Source organism: Herpailurus yagouaroundi, unplaced genomic scaffold (genome assembly GCF_014898765.1).
Source record: "Herpailurus yagouaroundi ecotype Mexico unplaced genomic scaffold, PumYag 28, whole genome shotgun sequence".
Classification (NCBI taxonomy): domain Eukaryota; kingdom Metazoa; phylum Chordata; class Mammalia; order Carnivora; family Felidae; genus Herpailurus; species Herpailurus yagouaroundi.
In genome coordinates this window covers 93731763-93746350 of record NW_024412376.1, presented here as the reverse complement: position 1 = coordinate 93746350, position 14588 = coordinate 93731763, and the positions used below count along the sequence as shown (strand labels likewise).

Genomic DNA, 14588 nt, shown 5'->3' with positions numbered 1-14588 from the left:
GTGCAGTGGCTGGCCAGTTACAGACACTCAAGTAGCTTTGGTTTAGAAAGGTTAAATGAATTCTGAGGTCTGGCAATGTGTAACTGAACAAACTGGCCTAAAATTCAAGCCATTAAACATACTTAAAACATTTTGACTTCATTTAATCCAGCCCTTTTATTTCACAGATGAGACAATCCATGCTCAGAGGGGTGAGATGATATCACTCAGCAGAGGGAGAGAGACAAGACCAATTCCATGATCCCTGACTTAAAGCCCATGCCCTGAGCTTTGAGCCATGCTTTTCCTACACATGACCAAATCAAATGATGTAGGTAAATCAGAAACCCAGTACAAAGATAAAGGTCAGTGGCTATCATGGGGAGTCAAAAGAACAGATATAGAGCAGCTTTAATTAGAAAACTTGTGAACTGCTTTTGTTTTAAATTCCCAAGTGTTAGTTTCCCTTGCAGAAAGACTACGAGGGAAAGGTTATTACTTTAAGCAGTTATTAGTATTTAGTGAAGATTACTTTTTAAGGTGCCTACTTTACATACATCATAATGGTAAAAATTGAAGATGAAGTATTTTTAATTCCATTGTATGCTTTTCATGACAATTATATTAATCTTCAAACTCAGTGATGTAGCTGGAGCACGTGCTTTCTCCAATTTCACTAGATAGCAAATAATACACAGTCTACTGGCCAAAAACTGGGCCCTTCAGACAAAGCTGTATGTACATACTCAGAAAACTCCTGTGGCATAAATTAGCACAGTGTATATTTAAAGGACAATTCTCCACTTTTTTGAGGATTTCCAACAATTAAATAGGATAAAGTGTGTATATGTATGTGAATTGGAGATAATTTGCTATTATGGCTTGTCAGACAGTTAAATTCTAGTCTTAAACTCTTAAATTCTAAAATTCATAAATTAACAGTTCACACATTATAGTTCACAATTTAAAAAGCTGCCAAATGAATTCATTCTTATGAATTGAGTTCCAAATAAATTTATTATGTTGTGTTAGTGTGAAGAACACAAAGGAAAAGTAAGGTAGTTTCTACTTCTAACCAGGAAGATAAAATATATATTCTTTTCAAAAAAACTGTTTTATTCATTCAATTATTTATTTATTCAAAACACATAGTTTCTAGCTCAGTGTTCCTTGTATTAATGTACCACCATAGCCATATTAAGAGTTAATTACTACTTTGAGAATTTTCAAAATATCTGTTTAGTGATTCTAGAATCACCTGATAGAAGGAATATTTAAATTGTAACTTGCCATTTGCAACAATGTGGATGGAACTAGAGTGTATCCTGCTAAGCAAAATAAGTCAGAGAAAGACAGATATGTGATTTCACTCATATGTGGAATTTAAGAAACACAATGGTTAAACATAGGGGAAGGGAAGAAAACATAAGATAGAAACAGAGAGGGAGGCAAACCATAAGAGACTTAAATACAGAGAACAAACTAAGGGTTTCTGGAGGGGCAGTAGGTGGGGGGAAGGGTTAAATGGGTGATGGGCATTAAGGAGGGCACTTTTTGGGATGAGCACTGGGTGTCATAGGTAAATGATGAAACACTGGGTTCTACTCCGGAAGCCAAGACTACACTGTATGTTAACTAACTTGAATTTAAATTTTAAAAAATTGTAACTTAAATATTTCAATGTTTTGCAAAGTTTTGATAAAATTTCTTATAAAAGAATTACCTCCTATTTGAATTTACAAACTACGTATTTTCTCCTCATCAGGGAACAATTGGGTTGATGAGATATATCATTCAACTCTAGTTCCATAATTGTGTAGTTGCATGCAAAACACAATTGGCATCTCATTTACCTTATTTCTATTCCTTTGAATTCAAGTAAATATATCTTGCCCTAGATTTTTGTGTTTTTTAAATATCGATTTTCTTTTGATAAAGCAAACACCATCAACTATCTCCCTGAAAATTGGAAAACTAAAAGCCTATATTTGAAGGGGCAGAAATTCAAATTATTCTTACTTTTTAGAAACAAAAAAACTGATTATCATTGAAGTTTGGGGAATGACTACTGTATGTCATAATGAAAAAATAACATCTATTACCTTTATTCCTGTCACCGAAACATATTAATATTCTTTTTCCAGGTTTTCCATTGAATTACGAGGTGGAAATACGGCTCAGATGGTAGCAGGGTTTTAAAATGAAAACACCTTAGCTTGAAATCTTTCTATATATAATAGTATCTGATTCATGAAACTATCCAAATTATCATGTTCTTTTTGCAGGTGAAGGGACATTTGCAATAGGTGTTAGCCACATGCACAGTAAAGACTGATTCATAAAAGTATGGTTATTGCTTTCACGGTGCATTCACTGAATTTTAATTCACATTAAGCATTTATGAGGGAATAAGCCAATTTCAGAAATATGGTTTAAAGCTATTTGCTGGTGTGCCTTGAAGCAGTTCTATCAGACTCTTCCTATAATACATTTTCTAACAAACACAACTACTATCACAACTGGTTCTTTGAAGACTGAAATTGGATTTGTAGCCATGTATCTATTGCGGGGTTATAATCCTTACACATTATTAACAACTGGTCCTAGGACTCAGGTGGGAGAATTTTTATGTTTCTGTCTAAACAGCTAAAATATTGTGGCTGTTATCTCTATGTGTGTGAGGTAATTTCATGGCCTGCTGACAAAAACAAAATTTAAAGTAGAATATATATTGAGAGTACAGATCTCGCTCTCATTCTTAACAACAAGCATTTTTTCCCTTATGGTGGATATGTACTTTTTACAGATACATACACAGTCTCAAAGAGCAGAGATGCTCCTTTTTCCCAGGGGTAAATATGTCAGTGCTATGCCAAGACCCCACATTTCTTGAAGGCTGGAGCAATCCGTGTGTTATCCACCTCTGTATTCCTCATGGTGCCCAACTGAGTGTCCAGCACATACAAAGTACCCATTAAATGAATGAATGCTATTGAATTTTAATGAAAACATAACCATAAGCCTATGTTCCTTACAACTTCATGTACAATTATTGTGCACCTTCCCATTCACAACCTTACAAGATTAAGTGTCATTAGGAATCATGATTAATCCTCCCTGAACCCAGTGAAATATTACGAGATATAAAGAAAGTCCAACATAAGAGATGTGTTTCCAAGTGGAGAGACTTCATGTAATATTAGTGGACTTTCATATGAGCTTAAAATATTGATTTTTATATGCCACATTGCAAAATATTACTGATTATAGACATGTTAAAACAAAGAAATCATATCAATTAGGTTTTTTTCTTTAGTTACAACATGCTTTAAGCTAAGATTACGATGCTGTTAATCTTGACATCTCCTATTACCTTGTTATAAACAATACACTATTAAGATTATACCTATAATAGGTATAAGCTTCTTCAAAGAAATCTGAAAGATTGACTGTCACCTTTGGCTTATTTATGAAATCAGCATAAATGAGTTAGCTGATGTCAACATCCATCATCTGATTATTTGATTAGAAGGTCTATAATACTCAAGTGTTTAAAAATAAGTCTGCATCAAGCTAGACATCGTAGCTCTGCTAAGTCAAAGGAAAGTTAAGTAGAAGGACATTTAAATGTTATAAATTATGTCAAACCTGTTATTTTTCATTCCTGCTTTGTTTTACTCCTCCAGCACAAACTTGGTTACCTATCTTCTTATGAATTAATGCAGGAGCACAGAGTATGCATGCTACTATCCATTTGAAATCAATATTTTCCAGATAACTAGGCTGGAGCCAGTAAAAAATTCTTAAAATCTGATCTATTTTTTTCAAAATGTTTCATACTGTTTAGGGACTTCACTCTGATTCTGAAGAAAAATAAAAACACATGAACTTGAATATTTCAAGTATCTGAGGCAATAGATATTTCAAGCTTATTTCCTGAATGAAACCTATTCATTTCCATGCAGATAGTTCAATGCCTAAATGGCATGTGATAATGAAGCTGACTGCTGTACTATTTGTCAGGCAGTGGCTCTATAGGAGATGTAGAACTTTCACTCTCTATAAATTAAAAAAATATATATATTTTACAAAAGTATAGACTTCAGGGACACTGAGGATCCAGCTCTTCTAGAGTATTCCAGAAAGCAATAAATAAACGCTCATTTGTTCAGCAAGGATTTATTTAAGTAGTAACCACATGCAAAGCACTGTAGAGGGGTTGTAATGGAGTCAATGTAGTGACTAGCTGTATACTGCACACATAAATGTACTACAGAACCTCTTACTTGATTGTTTGTTTGTAATAGTCTTGGTATCAGCAGATAACTTGTTCTCAATAGAAGTAGTAAACAAATTTTGTCTATATAACTCTGTTTGAACTTAAAGATTGAGTATTTCTACCAGTGCATTTGCAGCCTGTTTTCTACCATGCCAATCAAATAAGCTTTAGGAAATAAATTGTGTAGCTATAAACTCTTGTGTGCACACAGGTAAAAATATAGATCAGTAGATGTATTATTCTAATGTATTCAGTAGAGGAGCTAATAATATTTGATAAAGCAAATTCTTAAAATTCAAGACATCTTATTTGTCCTTTAATCTAATGTCTTATAATTAGAAATTAGATCTAAGGATAGCTTCATTCATATGAAATTCAAATTCAAAATAATACTTACATATCTGTCATTATATCTCTCTGCTAACATCAAAAGGAGATAGAGTACACCAAAGCAAACATTCCCAAAGAAATAAATTTATCAAAAACCGGAAAAACCAAAATGAGCTACTGGAGCTCTTGATTAAAGAAAAAAAAAAAAAAAAGGAAGAGAAAACACCACAGGGAGGAAATAAAGAAAAGAAGGAAGGGTGGAAGGGAGAAGGGGAGGAAAAGAAGGAGAGAGGGAAGGAGGAAAGAAATGGGCGGGCGGGGGGGGGAGATTTGTTCCACTAATCAGGGAGTAATGAGCCAAATACCCTCAAAGGGCATGAGGGCTAAACATCAATATAGCCACTCCTTTTGCAGTGTTCTTGATATTCAAGAGAAGCACCAACTGCCAACAGAATGGCACAGCCAACAATCCACTCCAACAACCCAGTAGTCCTGCTAATCATATCCCTCTTCCCTCCAGTTTCATGAAATGAACCACCAAATCTTGTTGATATTACCTCCTACATAGTTTTCAAATTACTCCTTTCCTTTCTCTTCCCCCACTAACATCGCAGAATATGCACTCATCTCCTCTTTCCATCATAGCCCACTAACTGTCCCTGGTTTCCACTCTTCCCTCCCTTTAATCTGTTTCCTGCCTGACAGGTAGAGACATCTATTCAACAGGCAAAATTATAAGCTGACATCCTTGCTTAAAAATTTTTAATAGGTTCCTTCATTCTTAGAATAAAGACCAACATTCTCAACCCAGCCAACCAGGATGTGACCTCCACACACCTCTCCAGCTCCTTCTACCTTATTTTCTGTGGCTCCAGCTACAGTCCATAGTCCCCTCCTACCACATGAGATTTCCTCATGTTGTTACTTTTGCCTGCAATGTTTTTTATCCAACTTCCACTTGCTTATTAATTGCCAGCCATTTTTCTAGATCTCAGTGCAAACATCACTTCTTCAGGGAAGCCTTTGTAATGTTCTCCCTTACCCCTGTTGCATACTAGCTGGGATATTCTCAGCATTATGTACTCCATAGCATTTCACAGTTTAGAACTGCATACATATTGTGTGGCAATTAGATGCTTATATTAATCTTTTTCACTAGACTGTAAGCTTAATGAAGAGAAAAAACAGTGTATAGTTTTCGGACATACAGTGAGCAAGCATTATTTCTTGAGTGAAGAATAAGTATGTCGATGGAATCATTAACAAGTGGTTAAAGCTTCGATAATTTGCTTATTTCCATTTACCAGAATCATTTTGATCAGAGTTTGAATGATGAAAATACACTACTTCACAATCTCATAATGAGTAAATTGAATGATTTATCTAAACTCTCTAGCATTTTGGGGATTTCATAGATACAGCCACAACGGAAAGATTATTAGCATCTTTCTTGAGTTATAATAGAAACTCAGAACATTGTTGCTAAATTGGGCTTTAACAGTTTTCTGGTATAGTTTCTCATTATTTGAGAAAGAGTTTTAGGAGATTCTCAAAAGGTCATCCAGCCTGTTGGTGATAGAGCAGGGATGAAAATCAGCTATTTAAATTCTAGTTTAATTTTTTTTATAGAACTATACTGCAATTTCTAGGTATTATGGCTTCATTTTCATATTAAAAACTTGGAAGAACTTGTAAGTACACATAAGAGAAATATCTCCAAATGGTTAATTTTGTTATATCATTTAGATTTCTGCTTAAAGTATGAAGATAATAGTAATATTTTTAGAAAAGTAAAAACCAAGCCCAATTTCTTAAGAAATGAAGCACTTTCATGCCTTATTTGCAATTTACACTGTAGGCCTTAAGTAGGGGTGAGAAGCGGATGGTACATGTTTCCCTGTTTTTTTAATATTCTGAAGCACAGAATTTTTCCAGTTATTTCTGGTTGTCCACAAGTCAGCTATAAAAGCTCAAAGAGAAGGTAAGTGATTAGGGAAGGGACATAGTGGATGGGAAAAGCCGTACTGGTATCCAATCAATTACAATTGGCCATGTGATCTTGGACTGCTCGCTTCCCCTCTGCAGATTTCATGTTCCCCATCTGCACAGAGAATTGGTCTAAATCATGGACTCTGTCTATTTATGGGCTTCCAAGACCCCCCTAAGCCTTTCATTGTGTATATTTCTGAGAAGAGAGTCCATAGCTTCTATCAGATTTGGCAGAAGAGTCTAGGACACCAAACAGGTTAATTGCTTCTGTCCTAATACCTGCAGTCCCTCCTAACTTTTGAAAAGTACTAAAGCTACAAATATAATTATAAATTGAGACTGAAAGTAGAAATTTGTATGACTATTAGCACAAGAAATATGATTATTTGAAAAGCGTAATCCACACAAAAGAATACTACTTTCACCAGCCATACATTTCAGTGTAGGCTGAAGAACTTCACTAGAAGCCCAGCCCAGATTTTCCATAACTAGCATAAGTTTCCCAGATGATATAAATACATGTGATAAATTTCAGTATGGCACAGGTTTTTAGTCCTGTGTTTCTAATATCAATGTTTTAATGATCCATCAAAGCAGGCCTGCTACGTAGCATTGTATGGAGTGGAAATAACCCAGAGTAGTTTGCCAGCAAGTAAAGCTATTTTCTTATAGTTTTTCAAAATATCTATTCCAAAATCTCTTTTGTTATAACTTTCAGATAGTTGAATAGCCACAGTTGCTATACTATCCACATAATTATTAGATACAGAAATAAAAATCACTTTGCTTGTTTACTTATTTCCTTCCTTCTTTTCCTTCTTAATAAATATTCCTAATTATCTACTATGTGTCGGGTACTGTTCCAGACACTTGTGAAATATCAGTGAACAAAATCAATATATTCCACCCTCATGGTGCTTATATTTTAGGAGGGGACAAAGAAAATAACAACAGATATTTTAAAAAAGTAAGTTATTCATGATTCTTAAAGGTGATACATGCTTTGCTATAAAAGGAAAAAAATAAAGAGTAGGGAGACTGGGAATACCAGAGGTGAAGAGAATGACTCCAATCTCAAATAGTACAGGGTAGGCCTCACTGAGAAGGTGTCATTTAACAAGACCTGAGAAGATGAGGCCGTGAACCAAGTATACAATCTTGGGGAAGAGCCTTCTAGACAGAGAGAGGAGCCAGGGCAAGGGAGTTCTTGGTTTGTTTAAGGAGTAGCAAGGAGGCCATGGCGTCAGAGAAACAGCAAAAATGTCTGTTGCTGTGGTCTCGAAATTTATGAAATTTCATATTCCAGTTGACATCTCATTTTCTATCACTTACCTGTCAAAATGAAGGTCATAGTATCTTTTGTATATTCTTACTAGCGTCTCATATTTGTCAAGAAATGCATTCAAAGTTCTGAGAATTTTAACATCCCCCCGAAAGCACAATCTCCGGTTGGTATACAATTTAAGTCTCTCCGTTCCCACAAACATGTATTTGCAAATGAACTGCTATGCGATAAGCAAATGTACCATTTAATAAGAGATGATGTCATTATAAAGAAATCAACTAAAAGATCTTCATTTTGAAAATCTGTCATCTGGGCACAAAGCATTTGTTATGTTTCAACAAAGAGAGATTGCAAGACTCATAGCTAACGTGAAAGCACCCATTCTTTCTGAAATGTCATAGTTCTTTTCATATTTATTACATTTGTTCATTTCATTAACTTTCTTCCAGAAAATGAAACAATCATGATTACTGTACAGTTCTCACGGCATTTATCTGGATTAATGCCTCCAAAAAGAATGCACACATGAAGGTAGATCTTTTTTTTTTTTAACGAGAGGGGGGGTGAGTCAGTCCTCCCTCAAATAAGCATCTTATTCCTGCCTTCCATGAAAATGCATTGTGATCCCGAGACTTTGCAAATGCAACATAAAATGTATGCAACCATACCTTGCCCAACTGATCCTTTTTGCCAAAGCCAGTGGCAGCTGCGATGCTCCCTGCTCCCTCCACTGTCTTTTGTGCAACTGCTGTCACCCCTGTCACCACCGCCTCACCAACATTTGTCACTTGCTCTTTGGTCTTCTCAGCCACTGGGATAAATCCAGAACAGCAGATTAACAGTGGGACAGTGGAACAACTGGGACTTAAAATAATTTCACTTCCACTAGCTGTTAACTTCTAAAGACCTGTGTTTACACATACCATAAATAACTGAGGTGTCAGAAGAAATAAAAACTACAGAGATTTTTAAGTGAGTGTCGTTTAGACAAACATTAAATCTTTGCCAAGATATGTTGTTGTAATCCTGCAAATATTAAAACGTGCTTCAAGTGTAATGACCACAAGTTGAAAGCCTTTGAGCAATTGAGGTTTGGTTAACATTTTATTAAGGAAAGTTTACAGAAAGCAATGATTCCAGGTGCAGTTATTGTAAGATGAAGTAATTATTTATTTATTTCAATTTCAATGCCAATTCTTTAATCTCACCGAGCATGCCCATTTTCACCATACCTTCCTAGTCACACAACACATATGTGCTCATGTTACCCTCTGAAAGGAACAATACAGATGACATGATACTATTTATAGAAAATCCAAAAGGCCCCACCAAAAGACTACTAGAACTGATAAATGAATTCAGTAATGTTGCAGGATACAAAATAAATCTATAGAAATCTCTTACGTTTCTATATACCAAAATGAAGCATCAGAAAGAGAAATTAAGAAAATAATCCCATTTATAATTGCGCCAGAAATAATAAGATACCTAGGAATAAACCTAACCAAAGAGGTGAAAGATCTGTACTCTGTAAACTATAAAACAATGATGAAAGAAATGGAAGACAACACAAGGAAATGGGAAGACATTTCACGCTCTTGGATTGGAAGAGCAAACAATGTTAAAATGTCTATACTACCCAAAGCAGTGTGATGTGATCCCTTCAAAATACCAATGGTATTTTTCACATAATCAGAACAAACAATTCTAAAATTTGAATAGAACCACAATGGACTCCAAATAGCTAGAGTAACCTTGAAAAAGAAAAGCAAAGCTGGAGGCATCACAATTCCAGACCTCAAGTTATAAAGTTATAGAGATCAAAACAATATGATACTAGCTCAAAAATAGACAATTAGATCAATGGAACAGACTAGAAAACCTAGAAAATAATCCACAACTATATGATCAATTAATCTTTAGCAAAGCAGGAAAGAATATCCAGTGTGAAAAAGACAATCTCTTCAGCTATTGGTATTGGGAAGACTGAATGCAAAAGAATGAAACTGGACCACTTACACAAAAATAAAGTCAAAATGGATTAAGACTCAATGTGAGACCTGAAACCATAAAAATCCTAGAACACTGGCAGTAACTTCTTTGACATTGGCCAGAGCAACTTTTTTCTAGATATGTCTCCTGAGGCAAGGGAAACAAAAGCAAAAATAAGCCACTGGGAATACATCAAAATAAAAATCTTCTGCACAGTGAAATAAACAATCAACAAAACTAAAAGGAAACCTATAGAAAGGGAGAAGATATTTGCAAATGACATGTCTGATAAAGGGCTAGTATCCAAAATATATAAAGAACTTATAGAACTCAACACCCAACACCCAAATAATCCAAATGAAAGATGGGCAGAAGACATGAACAGATATTTCCTCAAAGAAGAGATCTGGATGGCTGACAGACATATGAAAACATGTTCATCATCATTTACAATCAGAGAAATGCAAATCAAAAGTACAAGGAGATACCATCTCATACATGTCAGAATGTCTAAAATCAACAATGCAAGAAACAAGTATTGGTGAGTATATGGAGTAAAAGGAAAACTTGTGCAGTCTTGGTGGGAATGCAAACTGGTGCAGGCACTGTGGAAAACAGGATGGAGTTTCCTCAAAAAGTTAAAAAAAATAGAACTACCCTATGATCCAGCAATCACACTATTGCATATTTACTCAAAGAGTACAAAAACAGTAATTCAAAGAGATGCATGCACCCCAATGATTATAGTAGCATTATGGAAGCAAACTAAGCGTCCATTGACTGGTGAATAGATAAAGAAGATGCAATATATGAGATGAAATATTATTCAGACATAGAAAGGAATGAAATCTTGCCATGTGCAACAATATGGATGGAGCTAGAGAGTATAATGCTAGGCAAAATAAGTCAGTTAAAGAAAGACAAATATGTGATTTCACTCCTATGCGAAATTTAAGAAACAAAGAAAATGAGCAAAGGGAAAGAAAAGAGAGAGAGAGAGAGAGAGAGAGACAAATCAAGAAGCAGACTCTTAATTATAGAGAACAAACTGATGGTCACGAGAGGGGAAAGGGGGGGCATGGGTTAAATAGGTGACAGGGATCAAGGAGTGCACTTGTCATGGTGAGCCCCAGGTGATGCACGGAATTATTGAATCACTACATTGTACACCTGAGACTAATATTACACTGTCTGTTTACTAACTGGAATTAAAATAAAACTTAAGCCAAAAAAAAAAAATGAATAGAGTAAGGTATGGTTATGAAGAAATTTTAATCCTTTTATGAAACTTCAAGCGTCGAAACAGGGTTTGAAATAAAAAGATTGATTTTCAACAATTTTAATGGCAACAAAAGAGCTAGGTGTTTAGTATGAAAATGAAGTTTGTTGAGCAAACTTATAATTTATTTTCATAAAACAAAATACAATATGGTGATTCAGTAGATTTTTTTAATAAGGTAAAAATTTAGAGAAGACAGTGTAAATAGTTTGGGATTAGATTTGGAAGCAAAAACTTAATCTCATATCAAAATTTCTCTAAAGCCATATCTGATATAATTGCTGTTTTAATCTTTGTATATTACCTCCATGCAATTCCCAAATAAAGGAAACTCCAATAAAAATGTTTGTTTCAATTAAATGAAGATTTCTATGAAAAAAACAAAACACAAGATCTTCTGCTCTGTTAATAATCTCAAGGTTGATAGAGAAATAAAACAATCTCTCTTCATCTAAACCTTATAACACTTATAAAGTCTACATCTTGTGTCTTTTATCTCCATTTATGTAACGTTTGCCTTCATTTTGCCTCATAAACTCTTTTCTGCTTTTCCCCCAGATTTCAAGAATTTGGGGTTTTGAGTGATACTTTTCCTCAGGCCCTCTCCTAAGCAAATAGAGACACTTTTTGGGGGTGGGTGGGTGGGAGGTTATGTGTTAGGCTTGTGTACATCCTCTCCAGATAAGTCCCACCCCAAGGAATTCGATGAGTTACAGTGTCAGCTGTTAAGTCGGTGTGATATGCTAATCACATGATTATTGTACAGATTTCATGTCACTCATTGGAGGAAGCCAGTGATTGAACAATGTGGACAAAGCAATTGGCTTTTGAAATAGCAGGTCATGGAAGTAAGGTGGTCTGTAAGGATAGATGCTTACTCTTCAGTTCTAGGCAACGTGGCAAAATTGAAATGGCCCTAGCGTCTAAAAGCAGGAAGAGTCCCCAGAAGATGTTGCTTGATATTTGCCTTTTGCCACTTCTAGGGATACCGTTGATGCCTCCTAACAAATAATGGCTATTCCCAATGCAAAGTTCAGTTTCAGTGTCAGTGAGAAGCTGTACTGGAGATTTCATGTTTTAAAACATTTCCAGAATGTTGATCCTTTAAAAATAGTGAATTATGGGCTTTAACTTGTCATTTTTTTCTTTTCCAGGAACATCAATAGAAAATTTTGCTTGAAAAATGAACACTTTCTTGTTACAGTATCTCAAAGACAAGAATAAATTTTGATCTTTTTATAGACTCGTATTTTTTCTGCCAGCCGTGAGAGGTTATTTTTACAATATCTAGACCATGCTTTGTATATGTATACACATTAATTTTCTTTTAATGCACATAAAGTTCACAGTAAAATGCACTTTGTACTTTATTATAATTCACCAGGTTTTATCATTGTAAGAATAAATAGTTACATTACAAAATGACAGAGCATACCTGTAGCAATAATGGACACATTTTAAAAGATTTCATTGGACTTTATTTATCTAGTGGATTATCCACTGATCTTAAGCCCCAAGTCCCTCTCTTAAGAACATTGTTTCTCTGTTGATATGCCAAACAAAAGATGACAAAACAAAAGGAGACACATTCAAATTAGTCATTTTTCATCTGATAAATAATATTCATTTTTAAGGGAAAAGACCTCATAACCAGGATCAAAACAGATACTTCCTCCCAACTTACTGATAGTATAATATTTTATGTTTTCCCCCAATGTGCCAGTCTTTCCCAATTTCTTTCATATACTTCCCTCTGGCCAGAAGCTTTGATCCTTCTCAGATATCTCCCTATTTACTCAGCAAATTCAAACTGCTGTTACAACCCACCTCAGATGTCCAATTCCATGTTAAAAACATTTCCTCCCAACAGGTGTCCTGTTCCTCCTCCTGCGATCTCATAAAATTTTAGATATATCTCTGCTATTGAACCTTGTGCCAGAATTATTCACTTCCCATTATGTCTATCCACCTCCATCAGTCTATTTGGAGTTCATTAAAATCAGAGATCCTGTTATTTCTCTTTATATTATTTCACAGCAGACACCAATAAATTATTTGAATGCATTAAGAGAAATTTTGCGTATTCTGTAATTTATTCATTAGCTTCAACCATTAGATTTAAGTCAAAAATAAAATTTCAGAAAGGAAACGTGGCACCAACTTTTCAAATAGATATAGTAAAACCAAACCTTGTTATTAAACACAATTATAAAGTTAAGAATACCTAGCTTTTAACAGTACAAATTATATGTTTGATGAAAATAAATTTATATAATAAAACATTTTAATACGGTAATTTAAATTATAGCATGTCGAAATTGGCTGTGTTCATTATCATGTAATAAGCTTTTGTTTCTAAGAATAAAAACCTTCAGAAAATCTCCAATAATTGGAATTTCTTTAAACCATACTTCCATGAGAAAAAAAAAAAGTAAGCTTTTATCAACATTTATTTTACTTTTATGCTTATTTATTTAGTTTGAGAGTGAGAGAGAGAGAGAGAGGGCTAGCAGGGGGAGGGGAAGAGAGAGAGGGGGAGAGAGAGAATCCCAAGCCAATTCCATACTACCAGCACAAAGCTGTTTGCGGGGCTGGATCTCACAAATTATAAGATCATGACCTGAGCAGAAATCAAGAGTCAAGACGCTTAACTGACTCAGTCACGAAGGGGCCCCAATCAGCATTTACTTTTTTTAAGCACTTTCAAAGATTTGTCATTCAGTAAGTCCAGATTAAATACACTCTCATATTTTTCTATAACATAATGCATTAAGTTGACCACTCCAACAATAATGAACTGAGATAAAAAAAAAAAGCTAGGGTTTAAGGTAGAGATTTTTAGATTTTATCATGAGATTATCTAACTGGGGGGATTTAGTTTTCTTGGAATTTTTGAGGTAGAAAACTCCTAGTCTAAGTAAGTTTATTGAAGCCAATATTTCTGCAAAAATAAGTAATGGGATGAATCTTGAGGAAATTTTTCCTTTCACATTAGCTGATAATGTTATATTCTATATAATAGTTTCTCATTTCTCTGCTTTAAGACAATTCTTCTCCTTAACCATTGAGGTAATTATCTTATTTATCCGTACACTTGGAATTTTGATTTTATATTAAATAATCCTACTCATTACCTGATATGGGAGAAGGATGGTAGTATTTATTGCAGATTTATCCCAATGCATTCCTCCTGGTCAGACTACTTATGGCATTTTTGATATCTTACTATTGCCAGGGTAGTTGATTGATACAATGGCTGTAAATATTACCCACATCAAAATCATCATGGCCTTGCAGCTTAGCAGCATTTTCCATAGTGTTGTGTGGAACCCTGGTTTCATTCAATCCTAGTAACTATTGAAATAAGGTCAAATACATTTGAGAAGCCCTGGATTAAACTAAATTATGAAAACATTGTTACTATGGGTTATCTTAGATTCCTCAGTATGCTAAAG

General features: G+C 34.6%; 1 protein-coding gene across 4 annotated transcripts in view; it reads right to left on the bottom strand.

The window, feature by feature from the left end:
- The window catches only part of SNCA (synuclein alpha), a 161559-nt gene that overhangs the window by 133045 nt on the left and 13926 nt on the right, over positions 1 to 14588 (bottom strand). For all 4 annotated transcript variants that reach the window (XM_040478460.1, XM_040478461.1, XM_040478462.1 and 1 more), the window contains exon 4: positions 8531 to 8673. In XM_040478460.1, the coding sequence (XP_040334394.1) occupies positions 8531 to 8673 (143 nt within the window). The remainder of the gene's footprint in view (positions 1 to 8530; positions 8674 to 14588) is intronic.